This window comes from Salmo salar, chromosome ssa10, assembly GCF_905237065.1.
Source record: "Salmo salar chromosome ssa10, Ssal_v3.1, whole genome shotgun sequence".
NCBI lineage: Eukaryota > Metazoa > Chordata > Actinopteri > Salmoniformes > Salmonidae > Salmo > Salmo salar.
This window is the reverse complement of record NC_059451.1, coordinates 49,559,797-49,578,173: the sequence shown is the minus strand read 5'-3', so window position 1 is coordinate 49,578,173 and position 18,377 is coordinate 49,559,797. Positions and strand designations below refer to the sequence as shown.

At 43.8% G+C, this 18,377-nt stretch overlaps 1 protein-coding gene across 1 annotated transcript in view; it reads right to left on the bottom strand.

Annotated features, from left to right (window-relative positions):
* The window catches only part of crb1 (crumbs cell polarity complex component 1), a 61,446-nt gene that overhangs the window by 21,621 nt on the left and 21,448 nt on the right, over positions 1-18,377 (bottom strand). The window contains 4 exon segments of the mRNA XM_014123546.2: positions 2,429-2,979; positions 11,306-12,280; positions 17,146-17,328; positions 17,950-18,089. Coding sequence (XP_013979021.1) covers positions 2,429-2,979; positions 11,306-12,280; positions 17,146-17,328; positions 17,950-18,089 — 1,849 coding nt within the window.

Genomic DNA, 18,377 nt, shown 5'->3' with positions numbered 1-18,377 from the left:
AGACAGAGTAGGACAGGTATTAGACTGGGGAAAGAGTAGGACAGGGTACAGAGTAGGACAGGAGATAGACAGCGGACAGAGTAGGATAGGGTACAGAGTAGGACAGGTAAAAGACAAGGGTGAGTAGGACAGGTGTTAGACAGGGGACAGAGTAAGACAGGGGACAGAGTAGGACAGGACACAGACAAGGGATAGAGTAGGACAGGTAATAGACAGGGGACAGAGTAGGACAGGGGTCATAGTAGGACAGGTGAAAATACAAGGGTAGAGTAGAACAGGGTACAGAGTAGGACAGGTATTAGACAGGGGACAGAGTAGGACATGTTATACACTGCATGCACAATTATTAGGCAAGTGAGTATTCTGATCTTATCATTGTTTCTATTCACATTTTCGAACTCCAAACCATATAAACTTGAATGCTTATTGGATTTAATCATTTTCAGGTGATATGTATTTGTGTAATGAGGGAGTGGCGAAAGTGAATAACACCTTATATCAAGGTGTGCATAATTATTAGGCAGCCTCATTACCTCAGGTAAAATGGGCCAAAAAATAGATTTAACTGACACTGAAAAACAAAAAATTTAAAATGCCTTTCAGACGGATGCGACACTCTTTAAATAGCTAAACTATTGAGGTGTGACCACCGTACATTCAAACGTTTTGTTGCGAATAATCAACTGGGGTGCAAAAAACGCATGGGGAAGAAAAGGCGCAAATTAACTGCAAAAGACTTGAGAAGAATTAAACGTCAAACTACCAGGAACCCATTATCCTCCAGTGCCACCGTATTCCAGAACTGCAACCTACCTGGAGTGTTCAGAAGTACAAGGTGTCAAGTGCTCAGAGACATGGCCAAGGTCAAGAAGACTGAAACAAGACCACCACTGAATAAGATTCACAAGTTGAAGCGTCAAGATTGGCCAAAGAAATACCTGAAGACAGATTTTTCAAAGGTTTTATGGACAGATGAAATGAAAGTGACTCTTGATGGACCAAATGGATGGGCCCGTGGCTGGATCAGTAATGGACACAGGGCACCACTTTGAGTCAGGTGCCAGCAAGGTGAAGGAGGGGTACTGGTATGGGCTGCTATCATTGAGGATGAGGTAGCTGAAACTCAACTCCCAAACCAACTGCCAGTTTCTGGAAGATTCTTTCGTCAAACAGTGGAAGAAGTCCTCAGCATTCTAGAAGGCCATGATCTTTATGCAGGACAATGCTCCATCACATGCATCCAAGTACTCCACTGCTTGGCTAGCCAGCAAGGGCCTCAAAGTTGCCTGAATAATGACCTGGCCCCCTTCCTCACCTGACTTAAATCCTATTGAGAACTTGTGGGCCCTTCTCCAACGTGAGATTTACAGTGATGGAAGACAATACACCTTTTTGAACAGCATTTGGGAGGCTGTGGTTGCTGCTTCAGTGAAAATTGATCGTGAACAGATCAAGAAACTGACAGACTCCATGGGTGGAAGGTTCATGGCAGTTATTGAAAATAAGGGTGGCTATATTGGTCACTGAATATTTTTGAAAGGCCAAAAATGTTATATAATTGTAATTTTGTGTTACTTATCTGTTACACTTACTCTAAAAATTGAGAATAAACAAGTGAGTTGAGAGAAATTATTTTTGTAATTTAGTTGCCTAATAATTCTGCACACTAATAGTTGCCTAATAATTGTGCACACTTATATATTTCCCTGAGAAAGACAAAACTCACTTTTCCTTTGTTAAACATTCAGGTTTGAGGTTCAATAACATTTTGGATTGACTGAGAGCATTGTGTTTGTTCAACAATAAAATTAATCCAGAGGAATACAATTTGCCTAATAATTGTGCACGCAGTGTAGACAGGGAACAGAGTAGGATAGGGGGAAGAGTAGGACAGGTAAAAGATAGGACCAGAGTAGGACAGGTAAAAGACAGGGTACAGAGTAGGACAGGACAAAAGTAGGATTGGTAAAAGAAGACAGGGGACAGAGTAGGACAGAGATCAGAGTAGGACAGGTAAAAGACAGGGAACAGAGTAGGACAGGTAAAAGACAGGGGATATAATAGGACATGTAAAAGACAGGGGGGAGGATAGGACAGGTTACATAGTAGGACAGGTTGGACACAGGGGCCAGAGTAGGACAGGTCCAAGACAGGGACCAGAGTAAGGCCATGTAGGGACAGGAAACAGAGTAGGACAGTTCAAATACAGGGGACAGAGTAGGACAGGGCACAGAGTAGGACAGGTAAGACACAGGGGCCAGAGTAGGACAGGTGAAAGACAGGGACCAGAGTAGGACAGGTAAAACACAGGGGGCAGAGTAGGACAGGTAGGGGACAGGACAAGAGTAGGACAGGTACAAGACAGGGGACAGAGTAGGACAGGGAGGGGCAAGTGTAGAGAGGATTAAGAACTGATCAGTCCACTCACACTACAGGAGTCATCCCCAGTGCAGCCCGCTGTGACGTTAGCCATGAGCTCGACAGGATATGACGTCACTGGGGTGTCCAGCCTGAAGAATTGCAGTCTCTCTCCGTTGATCCTCAGGTCCTGTATACAGCCTTTAAAGTAGCCCCCAAACGCTGCTGATGCCTTCTGCTCCGTCAGACCCCCAACATACACGACATCTCCCAGTTGACTGTCCACCGTCCTGACCTCCACCGAGCCCTGCTTCTGGTTGTCTACATACAGGACCATATGCTCACGGTCAACCACCATGCTCACAAAATGGATGTCTCCGTCGTTGACCGCACTCTCACTGGTCAAGGTTTCAAAGTTATGGAGCTGAACTCTGACCCGTCCCTTGTCCAGCCACAGGCGCAGGTATTGGCTGGTGCTGTTGACGAGCACCAATAAGAGGCCAGCATGGCGCCGTGTGCGCAGGAAGAGGGAGACAGTGATGTCACTTCCTGGGTCGTCTGTGATGGTGAAGACGGCATAGCTCTGAGAGTCCTCATTGCCGAAGCGAGCCGTTACGTACTCTACAGAGAGAGAGACAGGTTAGGGCCATCACGTAGTGTACAGCGAGAGAGACAGGTTAGGGCCATCATGTACTGTACAGAGAGAGAGAGACAGGGCTAGGGCCATCATGTACTGTACAGAGAGAGAGAGAGAGAGACAGGGTTAGGGCCATCAAGTAGTGTACAGAGAGAGAGAGAGACAGGGTTAGGGCCATCAAGTAGTGTACAGCGAGAGAGACAGGTTAGGGCCATCATGTACTGTACAGAGAGAGAGACAGGTTAGGGCCATCATGTACTGTACAGAGAGAGAGAGAGAGACAGGGTTAGGGCCATCACGTAGTGTACAGAGAGAGAGAGAGAGAGAGAGAGAGAGACAGGGTTAGGGCCATCATGTACTGTACAGAGAGAGAGAGAGACAGGGTTAGGGCCATCATGTACTGTACAGAGAGAGAGACAGGTTAGGGCCATCATGTACTCTACAGAGAGACCGACAGGGTTAGGGCCATCACGTAGTGTACAGAGAGAGAGACAGGTTAGGGCCATCATGTACTGTACAGAGAGAGAGACAGGTTAGGGCCATCATGTACTCTACAGAGAGAGAGACAGGGTTAGGGTAATCATGTACTCTACAGAGAGAGAGACAGGTTAGGGCCATCATGTACTGTACAGAGAGAGAGACAGGTTAGGACCATCATGTACTCTACAGAGAGAGAGACAGGGTTTGGGTCATCATGTACTCTACAGAGAGACAGACAGGGTTAGGGCCATCATGTACTCTACAGAGAGAGAGACAGGGTTAGGGTAATCATGTACTCTACAGAGAGAGAGACAGGTTAGGGCCATCATGTACTGTACAGAGAGAGAGACAGGTTAGGACCATCATGTACTGTACAGAGAGAAAGACAGGTTAGGACCATCATGTACTCTACAGAGAGAGAGAGACAGGTTAGGGCCATCATGTACTCTACAGAGAGAGAGAGACAGGTTAGGGCCATCATGTACTCTACAGAGAGAGAGACAGGGTTAGGGTCATCATGTACTCTACAGAGAGAGAGACAGGTTAGGGCCATCATGTACTGTACAGAGAGAGAGACAGGTTAGGACCATCATGTACTGTACAGTGTGAGAGAGACAGGTTAGGATCATCATGTACTGTACAGAGAGAGAGACGGGTTAGGGTCATCATGTACTCTACAGAGAGAGAGACAGGTTAGGGTCATCATGTACTCTACAGAGAGACAGACAGGTTAGGACCATCATGTACTGTACAGAGAGAGAGAGAGACAGGGTTAGGGCCATCATGTACTCTACAGCGAGAGAGACAGGGTTAGGGCCATCACGTACTGTACAGAGAGAGAGACAGATTAGGGCCATCACGTAGTGTACAGAGAGAGAGACAGGGTTAGGGTCATCATGTACTCTACAGCGAGAGAGACAGGGTTAGGGTCATCATGTACTGTACAGAGAGAGAGACAGGGTTAGGGCCATCACGTAGTGTACAGAGAGAGAGACAGGTTAGGGCCATCATGTACTGTACAGAGAGAGAGACAGGTTAGGGCCATCATGTACTGTACAGAGAGAGAGACAGGTTAGGACCATCATGTACTCTACAGAGAGAGAGACAGGGTTAGGGTCATCATGTACTCTACAGAGAGACAGACAGGGTTAGGGCCATCATGTACTCTACAGAGAGAGAGACAGGGTTAGGGTAATCATGTACTCTACAGAGAGAGAGACAGGTTAGGGCCATCATGTACTGTACAGAGAGAGAGACAGGTTAGGACCATCATGTACTGTACAGAGAGAGAGAGACAGGTTAGGATCATCATGTACTGTACAGAGAGAGAGACAGGTTAGGGCCATCATGTACTGTACAGAGATAGAGACGGGTTAGGACCATCATGTACTGTACAGAGAGAGAGAGACAGGTTAGGGCCATCATGTACTCTACAGAGAGAGAAACAGGGTTAGGGTCATCATGTACTCTACAGAGAGAGAGACAGGTTAGGGTCATCATGTACTCTACAGAGAGACAGACAGGGTTAGGGCCATCATGTACTGTACAGAGAGAGAGAGACAGGTTAGGGCCATCATGTACTCTACAGAGAGAGAGACAGGGTTAGGGTCATCATGTACTCTACAGAGAGACAGACAGGGTTAGGGCCATCATGTACTGTACAGAGAGAGAGACAGGTTAGGACCATCATGTACTCTACAGAGAGAGAGACAGGGTTAGGGTCATCATGTACTCTACAGAGAGAGAGACAGGTTAGGGCCATCATGTACTGTACAGAGAGAGAGACAGGTTAGGACCATCATGTACTGTACAGAGAGAGAGACAGGTTAGGACCATCATGTACTGTACAGAGAGAGAGACAGGTTAGGACCATCATGTACTGTACAGAGAGAGAGACAGGTTAGGACCATCATGTACTGTACAGAGAGAGAGACAGGTTAGGACCATCATGTACTGTACAGAGAGATCCAGGGTTAAGATTATGATGATTGTGTTATTATAACAGGGTTCTGATGATTTCTGTATTATTTATTGAACCTTTATTTAACAAGGCAAGAACTGAGATGCAGTGCTTTAGACCCCTGCGCCACTTGTGTTACTATAACAGGGTTATGATGATTGTGTTACTATAACAGGGTTATGATGATTGTGTTATTATAACAGGGTTATGATGATTGTGTTATTATAACAGGGTTATAATGATTGTGTTACTATAACAGGGTTATGATGATTGTGTTATTATAACAGGGTTATGATGATTGTGTTATCATAACAGGGTTATAATGATTGTGTTATTATAACAGGGTTATGATGATTGTGTTATTATAACAGGGTTATGATGATTGTGTTATCATAACAGGGTTATGATGATTGTGTTATTATAACAGGGTTAGGATGATTGTGTTATTATAACAGGGTTATGATGATTATGTTACTATAACAGGGTTATGATGATTGTGTTATTATAACAGGGTTATAATGATTGCGTTATTATAACAGAGTTAGGGATATAGTGATTGTGTTATAATGTCTGATCAATCTCAGATAGCAGCTACAGCCTGTAATGTCTGATCAATCTCAGACAGCAACTACAGCCTGTAATGTCTGATCAATCTCAGATAGCAACTACAGCCTGTAATGTCTGATCAATCTCAGACAGCAACTACAGCCTGTAATGTCTGATCAATCTCAGACAGCAACTACAGCCTGTAATGTCTGATCAATCTCAGATAGCAACTACAGCCTGTAATGTCTGATCAATCTCAGATAGCAACTACAGCCTGTAATGTCTGATCAATCTCAGATAGCAGCTACAGCCTGTAATGTCTGATCAATCTCAGATAGCAACTACAGCCTGTAATGTCTGATCAATCTCAGATAGCAACTACAGCCTGTAATGTCTGATCAATCTCAGATAGCAACTACAGCCTGTAATGTCTGATCAATCTCAGATAGCAACTACAGCCTGTAATGTCTCGTCAATCTCAGATAGCAGCTACAGCCTGTAATGTCTGATCAATCTCAGATAGCAACTACAGCCTGTAATGTCTGATCAATCTCAGATAGCAACTACAGCCTGTAATGTCTGATCAATCTCAGATAGCAGCTACAGCCTGTAATGTCTGATCAATCTCAGATAGCAACTACAGCCTGTAATGTCTGATCAATCTCAGATAGCAGCTACAGCCTGTAATGTCTGATCAATCTCAGATAGCAACTACAGCCTGTAATGTCTGATCAATCTCAGATAGCAGCTACAGCCTGTAATGTCTGATCAATCTCAGATAGCAACTACAGCCTGTAATGTCTGATCAATCTCAGATAGCAGCTACAGCCTGTAATGTCTGATCAATCTCAGATAGCAGCTACAGCCTGTAATGTCTGATCAATCTCATATCATACACTACAGCCTGCACTGTCTGCCTTTTCCCATATCATACACTATAGCCTGCACTGTCTGCCTTTTCCCAAATCACAGGCTGTGTTTACACAGGCAGCCCAATTCTGATCTGTTGCCCAATTATTGAAAAAAAGATCAGAATTGGGCTGCCTGTGTAAACGCCGCCAAATACAATCACATGCACAGACACACGTACTTATATGCACACACACACACACTCGTGCATGCAAGCACTCACGCATGGATGCAAACATGCATGTGTGAGAAAAAACACACACAGATTGGCATGTTGGTGATCTGTAGGCATTTGAGAAGAAAGGGTTTGAATTATCCATACACAGTGAGATTTGGTTTGGGCCCCCCAGCTACCCTCAGGGTCAAAACCTTTTAGTGGTCCCCCCTCTTGACAGCGTAAAAAATTCTACACATTTTGCAATGAGTAGAGAAAATATAGCAATTTTAGACAAATGAGTAGACAAAATATAGCAATTTTCTGCAATTCTACACATTTACCATTGGGTGGAGAGAACATTATGCCGTTTTAAAGCTACTTTACTGCAATTCTACACATTTACCATTGGGTGGAGAGAACATTATGCCGTTTTAAAGCTACTTTACTGCAATTCTACACATTTACCATTGGGTGGAGAGAACATTATGCCGTTTTAAAGTTACTTTACTGCAATTCTACACATTTTGCTCTTAGGTGAAGACAAAATTATGCAGTTTCGAAGCTAATTTCATTCAATTCCACATATATGCCATGGGGCAGGGAGAACATTTTGCAGCTTCAAAGATCCTTTCCCACAATTCCACATATATTCTGCCATTCTAAACATTTTGTCATGATTTATACCATGTTGATACGATATCTGGGTGAGAGTGACAAATAAAATGAATGGGTGCCCCCTAAAGGTCAGGGCCCCTGGCTATGTGCCCGGTCAGTAATTCGGCCATGATTACTACAAGTTTTAGATTGCTGGCTAGACTGACTTGCCTAGTAATTTACAGAAAATTATTTTTAGCTGACATGGGCTAATGGAGTGTCTGACATAACAGAAAAACTGCTGATGCACTACCAAATTGCACCTACTATCCTAACGCTCAAAAGTAAATTGAGACCCCAAGTCTTTTTTTTTTGTGAGGGGCCCCTTTTTGGTGGGGGGGCCCTAAGCGACCGCTTATGTAGCTTATTCCCAGGGCATTCGGTGCAGCCAGGCGAGCTACAGTTCAAATCTACATCTAGATGTGTGTATAGCGTTTGTGTTTCTGTGTGTCTTTCCTTAAATACAGTCAGATTATTACTAATCTGCTTTGATGGCAACTGGCTAATAATATCCCTCTCAGAAAAACAAAGGGCTGAAATGACTTGCCTGGGTGTACTGTATACTCTGCACTGGCATTTGTGTGAGTCTAGGATTGCAACTCAATCTGTGTTTTGTATTGTGTAAGTATTGTAAGTCCTTACATGACAATGCATTACGTCATCGTTTCCAACAGATTTCCTCCCTCCTTTAATCCATTTATCCTTTCAGGGAGCTGATCTCTAAATGTGACTTCTGACTGCTCTGCTCTACTCTATTCTACACTCTCTCTGTTATGTAGGCCTACTAAGGATGTTCTGTTCAATACATCTGAGCATGGGTATGAAGCTATGTATGGTTCTGGTAAAGGCAATTGATAAAGGCCATTAATGATGGCCACTGGTGAAGAATCTAGAAAAAAGAAACGCACACCTATAAAGGCGAGGTGCTGGCTAGCGGAGTAGAAAACTAGAAAATAAGGGAAAGCCGCACACTCTAAGAGCTCAGATGCAAAAATGTAATAACCAACGTTTCGACAGCAAAGCTGTCTTCATCAGGGTATCATCACAAACACTGCGAGATGAGTCATTTATATAGTGTCAAGAGACACACAGGTGTTTGTAATCATGGCCAAGTGTGGCCTAATATCATTGGTTAACTCAAATATTAAAAAAAATGGCATACAAAGAACATACAAAAAGACAAACAAATGGATAGCATACGATCATAGCATTTGTAGTCTAAAATGTATCTAACAAACAATTACAATTCTTGTGATTATTGTGATTTTGCCATTGTAATTGTTTGTTAGATACATTTTAGACTACAAATGCTATGATCGTATGCTATCCATTTGTTTGTCATTTTGTATGTTCTTTGTATGCCATTTTTTTAAATATTTGAGTTAACCAATGATATTAGGTCACACTTGGCCATGATTACAAACACCTGTGTGTCAGTTGACACTATATAAATGACTCATCTCGCAGTGTTTGTGATGATACCCTGATGAAGACAGCTTTGCTGTCGAAACGTTGGTTATTTAATTTTTGCATCTGAGCTCTTAGAGTGTGCGGCTTTCCCTTATTTTCTAGGCCACTGGTGAAGGCCATTGATAAAGGCCATTGATGATGTCCACCAGTGAAGGCCACTGGTGAAGGCCATTGATGATGGCCATTGATGAAGGCCACTGGTGAAGGCCATTGATGATGGCCACTGGTGAAGGCCATTGATGATGGCCATTGATGAAGGCCGAAACGTCAAGTTTTTAATAGTTGCTTAAATTATATAATACGTTTTTTGTTTTCACCTCGACTCACGTTGGTTGAGTGCCCTCCACTTCTTCCCATACGTAGCTACAGTTGAAGTCGGAAGTTTACATACACCTCAGCCAAATACATTTCAACTCAGTTTTTCACAATTCCTGACATTTAATCCGAGTAAAACTTCCCTGTCTTAGGTCAGTTAGGATCACCACTTTATTTTAAGAATGTGAAATGTCAGAATAATAGTAGAGAGAATGATTTATTTCAGCTTTTATTTCTTTCATTATATTCCCAGTGGGTCAGAAGTTTACATACACTCAATTAGTATTTGGTAGCATTGCTTTAAATTGTTTAGCTTGGGTCAAACGTTTCGGGTAGCCTTCCACAAGCTTCCCACAATAAAATGGGTGAATTTTGGCCCATTCCTCCTGACAGAGCTGGTGTAACTGAGTCAGGTTTGTAGACCTCCTTGCTCGCACACGCTTTTTCAGTTCTGCCCACACATTTTCTATGGGATTGAGGTCAGGGCTTTGTGACGGCCACTCCAACACATTGACTTTGTTGTCCTTAACCCATTTTGCCACAACGTTGGAAGTATGCTTGGGGTCATTGTCCCTTTGGAAGACCCATTTGCGACCAAGCTTTAACTTTTTGACTGATGTCTTGAGATGTTTCTTCAATATATCCACATAATTTTCCTTCCACATGATGCCATCTATTTTGTGAAGTGCACCAGTCCCTCCTGCAGCAAAGCACCCCCACAACATGATGCTGCCACCCCTGTGCTTCACGGTTGGAATGGTGTTCTTTGGCTTGCAAGCCTCCCCATTTTTCCTCCAAACATAACGATGGTCATTATGGCCGAACAGTTCTATTTTTGTTTCATCAGACCAGAGGACATTTCTCCAAAAAGTACAATCTTTGTCCCCATGTGCAGTTGCAAACCGTAGTCTGGCTTTTTTATGGCGGTTTTGGAGCAGTGTCTTCTTCCTTGTTGAGCGGCCTTTCAGGTTATGTCGATATAGGACTCGTTTTACTGTGGATATAGATATTTTTGTACCTGTTTCCTCCAGCATCTTCACAGGGTCCTTTGCTGTTGTTCTGGGATTGATTTGCACTTTTCACACCAAAGTATGTTCATCTCCAGGAGACAGAACACGTCTCCTTCCTGAGCGGTATGACAGCTACGTGGTCCCATGGTGTTTATACTTGTGTACTATGGTGTCCCATGGTGTTACTACTTGCGTACAAATGAACATGGTACCTTCAGGTGTTTGGAAATTGCTCCCAAGGATGAACCAGACTTTTGGAGTTCTACAATTGTTTTTCTGAGGTCTTGGCTGATTTCTTTTGATTTTCCCATGATGTCAAGCAAAGAGGCACTGAGTTTGAAGGTAGGCCTTGAAATACATCCACAGGTACACCTCCAATTGACTCAAATTATGTCAATTAGCCTATCAGAAGCTTCTAAAGCCATGACATCATTTTCTGGAATTTTTATGAGCTGTTTAAAGGCACAGTCAACTTAGTGTATGTAAACTTCTGACCCACTGGAATTGTGATACAGTGAATTATAACTGAAATAATCGGTCTGTAAACAATTGTTGGAAAAATTACTTGTGTCATGCACAAAGTAGATGTCCTAACCAACATGCCAAAACTATAGTTTGTTAACAATACATTTGTGGAGTGGTTAAAAAACTAGTTTTAATGACTCCAACCAAAGTGTATGTAAACTTCAGACTTCAACTGTTTGTATGTAATGGGCAAAACTAGCCCTTGAAATTAGAGAAGATCTCGGGGGCTCCCATGCCTTTTCCTCACTACCCCTATCCTCCTCCACTCATTCCTCCATTCTTACCCTCAGCACAGTCGTGACCTTCGTATGGCCGGGTGCACCGGCACTGGTAGCTCTGCCACAGGTTGATGCACTGTCCTCTGTTCTCACATGGGCTGTCCTGGCATCGGTCCCTGTGGCTGCAGCCTGCAGTCACGTTCACTGCCGAGTCGCTGAGCCACTCCTCCGGAACCACCAGCTGGGAGTCCACAAACACATCCCGCAGACAGCCAATGAAGGCCGGGACTGGGACCAGGGCGCCGCCTGCCTCCACCACCCCGCCGATGAAAGTGTTTTGGAGGGGAGACTCTGGAAAGTCCGCCCCAGCCAGGGTGCCATCAACCCAGGCTTCGCTCTCACAGTCCTGCTCCTGACAGACCCCACCATCCAGGAGCCTGAGGCTGAGCAGGCCATTCTCCAGCACGGCCTTCACAGAGTGCCACTCCCCATCAGTCACGTTAAGGGGGAGCTCCAGGGTCTGCCTAAGCTGCAGGGCCTCTCCCTCTTCCCCACCCCCAGCCAAGGCCTCCCTCCTCAGGCTGAGTGTCAGCTGGCCCCCCAGTAGCTCCAGACCCAGGACCAGCCCTCCACTGCCCCGCTGGAAGAGCACGGCCCTGGGCAGCACTGTCCGGAAGCTCAGGGTGATGTTGCATGAGGCCTCCGCGGCCACCAGTGGGCTCTGCAACAGCAAATAGCCTTTCTGCTCGAAGGAGAAAGCTGTGGGCGTCTGGCAGAGAGGCCCGGTGAGGCCCGGGGGGCAGAGGCAGGAGTAGCCATGATGGCCATCGCTCAGGAAGGGAGAACACAAGCCCTGGTTCTGACACTCATGGCCCTCACAGCCCACCATAGCCTCGCTACAGTTCTGTCCCCCGTACAGGAACTCATCTTGGTTCTGCAGAGAGCAGTGGCACACATAGCCCCCCACAAGGCTCTCACACTCACCCCCGTTCTCACAAGGGCTGGGGTCGCACGCGTCCACTACCTCCTCACAAAGAGTACCTGGAAGAGAAGGGAGACTGGGTGATGATGTGGGTTGATAATACTACGATCGGTAGAAATTAGTCTGTGGAGGAATGGAAATTAAAGTACGTTATTACTTTTTCTCTAAGAGCTGGTACCAGGCGTGAAATATTCACTCTTTGCATTTCCTGCTATTCTAGTACAGAAAATATACTTCTTCTCCTCATCTTTTGAAGCACTATTTTGAATCATGAATAATATACAGTATATAACTTATTGAGGCACATGACCACATTATATGTTCTTACTGAAGACACATGTAAACCTTCACAATAAACACTATAACTTCTTACCGAAGACACACGTAAATCTTCACCATAAACACGTCTTCCATTGTACTGTATATGATGAGTGATTTTAAGCTTTAGACTAAAGGAAGCTCCCTGCGGTGCCACCCTTCCCATGATGCTGTCTGTGAGCTAAAGCTCGCAAACCTCTACACCATGTCAAGTTCATACTCAAACCTAACTGGACTATCGTGTGCCTGTTGCATAAAGTCTTTGGGCAACCTCTGGTCCACAGACCCAATAGACCCATCCAATCATTTATACAGTAGAAAACCACATAGCAACAAAAGCTACTACACTAAGACATTTTTTCAATCTTTGCAAAAACAAACAGCAAAAGCGGGAATCTTGCTCTAAAACACGATGACGATCAACAATAATCACTTCATACAATTTACTTCAATGAGATTAAGTATAACAAGGTCATTACCAGCATACAGTAGTATATTGTTATTGACAAAAAACAAACGTAAGGCATAACCTATAACCATACCTGCACTTAGCAATAGAATGCTCCAAATCCATACTTCCACTTGCAGCATTGCGCCGGTTTTCGAGTTTCCCACCAATAACTATACACTCATCTAGATGTCAACTACCACTGAGTGTTCAATCCCATTGTGACCATAGGTCATGATAGTAGCCGACAGTCCCTGTCCTCTGGTTTCCAGCCATACACAACTGAACACAGTGCTGAGTCCTTCTGCAGGAAGTAGTCCAGGGAAGCCAGATCCTCAGGATTAACACTAATGCAATTACAGCCTTCTTACAGAGTGAACACTGGTGACTGCTGGGGGAGTCAATTATAGACACAGCCACTAGTCTTACCTGCTGGGCCTTACAGGCAGATCACAGGCCTGCATATGCAGCAGGATGAATAGAATAGAGCGCTAATGGTAGCCTAGTGGTTAGAGTGTTTAGCCAGTAACCAAAAGATTGCTGGATCGAATCCCCGTTCTGCCCCTGAGCAAGGCAGTTAACCCACTGTTCCCCGGGCGCCGAAGACGTGGATGTTGATTATGGCAGCCCCCCACACCTCTCTGATTCAGAGGTGTTGGGTTAAATGTGAAGACACATTTCAGTTGAATGCATTCAGTTGTACAATTGACTAGGTATCCCCCCTTTCCCTAATGGGTGAAAACTGTGAGTAGGCCCAAGCTACAACCATACATATGGTTGTTGCCTGTCATATAGTTATGAAACAGAGTTGATCATTGGTTGTTGGGGGTGACCTAAACAATAGGCTGGACCAGTATCCATACTTATGGCTGTCATATTTTACCATTTAGCGTATGAGCATGTACTCATTTGTTATGGGAGTGCCTAGCCTCATCGAGCAGAAATTTGAACCTTTGATGGGTAATGACAGTGATCAGAAATCATTCATAATGTGTTTCAATGGGACATTACCTGTGGTTCCTGGTTCATAATGTGTTTCAATGGACATTACCTATGGTTCATAATGTGTTTCAATGGGACATTACCTGTGGTTCCTGGTTCATAAAGTGTTTCAATGGGACATTACCTGTGGTTCCTGGTTCATAATGTGTTTCAATGGGACATTACCTGTGGTTGCTGGTTCACAATGTGTTTCAATGGGACATTACCTGTGGTTCCTGGTTCATAATGTGTTTCAATGGGACATTACCTGTGGTTCCTGGTAGGGTTCGACTGATTATTATTTCTCAACGCCAATACCGATTATTGGTGGACCAAAAAAGCCGATACCGATTAATCGGCCGATTTTTAAATACAAAAAATGTATTTGTAATAATGACAATTACAACAATACTGAATGAACACTTATTTTAACTTAATATAATACATAAATAAAATCAATTTAGCCTCAAATAAATAATGAAACATGTTCAATTTGGTTTAAATAATGCAAAAACAAAGTGTTGGAGAAGAAAGTAAAAGTGCAATATGTGCCATGTAAGAAAGCTAACGTTTAAGTTCCTTGCTCAGAACATGAGAACATATGAAAGCTGGTGGTTCCTTTTAACATGAGTCTTCAATATTCCCAGGTAAGAAGTTTTAGGTTGTAGTTATTATAGGACTATTTCTCTTTTGATTTGTATTTGTATTTCATATACCTTTGACTATTGGATGTTCTAATAGGCACTTTAGTATTGCCAGTGTAACAGTATAGCTTCCGTCCCTCTCCTCGCTCCTACCTGGGCTCGAACCAGGAACACATCGACAACAGCCACCCTCGAAGCAGCGTTACCCATGCAGAGCAAGGGGAACAACTACTCCAAGTCTCAGAGCGAGTGACGTTTGAAACGTTATTAGCGCGCACACCGCTAACTAGCTAGCCATTTCACATGGGTTACACCAGCCTAATCTCGGGAGTTGATAGGCTTGAAGTCATAAACAGCGCAATGCTTGAAGCATTGCGAAGAGCTGCTGGCAAAACGCACGAAAGTGCTGTTCGAATGAATGCTTACGAGCCTGCTGGTGCCTACCATCGCTCAGTCAGACTGCTCTATCAAATCATAGACTTAATTATAACATAATAACACACAGAAATACGAGCCTTAGGTCATTAATATGGTCGAATCCGGAAACTATCATTTAGAAAACAAAACGTTTATTCTTTCAGTGAAATACGGAACCGTCCGGTATTTTATCTAACGGGTGGCATCCCTAAGTCTAAATATTGCTGTTACATTGCATAACCTTCAATGTTATGTCATAATTACGTAAAATTCTGGCAAATTAGTTCGCAATGAGCCAGACGGGCCAAACCGTTGCATATACCCTGACTCTGCGTCCAATGAACGCAAGAGCAGTGACACAATTTCGCCTGGTTAATATTGCCTGCTAACCTGGATTTCTTTTAGCTAAATATGCAGGTTTAAAAATACATACTTCTGTGTATTGATTTTAAGAAAGGCATTGATGTTTATGGTTATGTACATTCGTGCAACAATTGTGCTTTTTTCGCAAATGTGCTTTTGTTAAATCATCCCCCATTTGGTGAAGTCGGCTGTCTTTGTTAGGAAGAAATAGTCTTCACATAGTTTGCAACGAGCCAGGCGGCCCAAACTGCTGCATATACCCTGACTCTGTTGCAAGAGAAGTGACACATTTTCCCTAGTTAAAAGAAATTCATGTTAGCAGGCAATATTAACTAAATATGCAGGTTTAAAAATATATACTTGTGTATTGATTTTAAGAAAGGCATTGATGTTTATGGTTAGGTACACATTGGAGCAACGTGTACCTAAGCGATTATATGCAATGCAGGACAGGCTAGATAAACTAGTAATATCATCAACCATGTGTAGTTAACTAGTGATTATGATTGATTGATTGTTTTTTTATAAGGTAAGTTTAATGCTAGCTAGCAACTTACCTTGGCTTCTTACTGCATTTGCGTAACAGGCAGGCTCCTCGTGGAGTGCAATGTAAAGCAGGTGGTTAGAGCATTGGACTAGTTAACCGTAAGGTTGCAAGATTGAATCCCCGAGCTGACAAGGTAAAAATCTGTCGTTCTGCCCTTGAACAAGGCAGTTAACCCACCGTTCCTAGGTCGTCATTGAAAATAAGAATGTGTTCTTAACTGACTTGCCTAGTTAAATAAAGGTGTAAAAAAAATATATATAATAATAATAATAAAATATTGGCCAAATTGGTGTCCAAAAATACCGATTTCCAATTGCTATGAAAACTTGAAATCGGCCCTAATTAATTGGCCATTCCGATTAATCGGCCGACCTCTAGTTCCTGGTTCATAATGTGTTTCAATGGGACATTACCTGTGGTTCCTGGTTCATAATGTGTTTCAATGGGACATTACCTGTGGTTCCTGGTTCATAATGTGTTTCAATGGGACATTACCTGTGGTTCCTGGTTCATAATGTGTTTCAATGGGACATTACCTGTGGTTCCTGGTTCATAATGTGTTTCAATGGGACATTACCTGTGGCTCATAATGTGTTTCAATGGGACATTAGCTGGGGTTCCTGGTTCATAATGTGTTTCAATGGGACATTACCTGTGGTTCCTGGTTCATAATGTGTTTCAATGGGACATTACCTGTGGTTCCTGGTTCATAATGTGTTTCAATGGGACATTACCTGTGGTTCCTGGTTCATAATGTGTTTCAATGGGACATTACCTGTGGTTCCTGGTTCATAATGTGTTTCAATGGGACATTACCTGTGGCTCATAATGTGTTTCAATGGGACATTAGCTGGGGTTCCTGGTTCATAATGTGTTTCAATGGGACATTACCTGTGGTTCCTGGTTCATAATGTGTTTCAATGGGACATTACCTGTGTTTCCTGGTTCATAATGTGTTTCAATGGGACATTACCTGTGGTTCCTGGTTCATAATGTGTTTCAATGGGACATTACCTGTGGTTCCTGGTTCATAATGTGTTTCAATGGGACATTACCTGTGGTTCATAATGTGTTTCAATGGGACATTACCTGTGGTTCATAATGTGTTTCAATGGGACATTACCTGTGGTTCCTGGTTCATAATGTGTTTCAATGGGACATTACCTGTGGTTCCTGGTTCATAATGTGTTTCAAATGGGACATTACCTGTGGTTCCTGGTGGGCAGCTGCATTTGAAGCCTGCAGCTTGCTGTGGGTCGTAGTGGTCTGGAAGCAGAGGCTCTGAACCATACAGGCTCTGCCAGGACAGCTCTATACAGCGTCCCCTGTACAGACAGGGGCTGCTGCTGCACTCACTCACATCCACCTCACACTGACGACCCTTGAACCCTGGGCAGGACATAGACAGAATGTAAGACATACAGGGGGATAGACAACACGCACCCATGCACGCACACACACACACACACACCTCTCTCTATATTTCTCAGGATAACAAAGAACATTCCACACATTTGGGGGAGAGGTGCATTTTAGGCCTGAAACTCAGACACACACTGTTTTAACTTTAGCCGCAGGCAGGCAGGACATTAGCACAAGCTGCTGTGGCTGGAAGCCAGTAACTGATGCAAGCAGTAGAATCAGATTTTTTTTTAAACAGATAAAATACACCTTATGGAAGAGATAAGGATGAGTAGCTGCTGCCTTGGCAGGAACTAATGGGGATCCATAATAAACCCCAGGAAGAGTAGCTGCTGCCTTGGCAGGAACTAATGGGGATCCATAATAAACCCCAGGAAGAGTAGCTGCTGCCTTGGCATGAACTAATGGGGATCCATAATAAACCCCAGGAAGAGTAGCTGCTGCCTTGGCAGGAACTAATGGGGATCCATAATAAATACAAATACAAAATACCTCCTTGGGGCTGCAGGTGCCATTTCAAGAACAGACTTCAGACTTGACTGCTAATGAAGTACCTACAGTTCTTTCTGTCCTGTGACTGTACTGTACCTGGCCAGCAGTCACAGGTGTAGTTCCCCTCGTCCTCCACACAGATGGCGCTGTTGAGGCAGGGCTGGGACGTGCATGGAGGAGCAGCAGTTTCACAGTGTCGCCCAGTGAAAGTGGTCTGAGAGCAGTCACAGCTGTACCTGAAATGATAAGGATTTTCAGTTACGGATCTTGCAGTTTCAGTGCCAATGACTTTTCCAATAAAAAGTGAAGCTTTGCAAGCAAGCATGAAAGGGAAAGGGGGATACCTAGTCAGTTATACAATTGAATGCATTCAACTGAAATGTGTCTTCCTCATTTAACCCAACACCTCTGAATCAGAGAGGTGAGGGGGGCTGCCTTAATCGACATCTACGTCTTCGACGCCCGGGGAACAGTGGGTGAACTGCCTTGCTCATTACGCAGGCGTGTCTTGTTTTACTCAACAC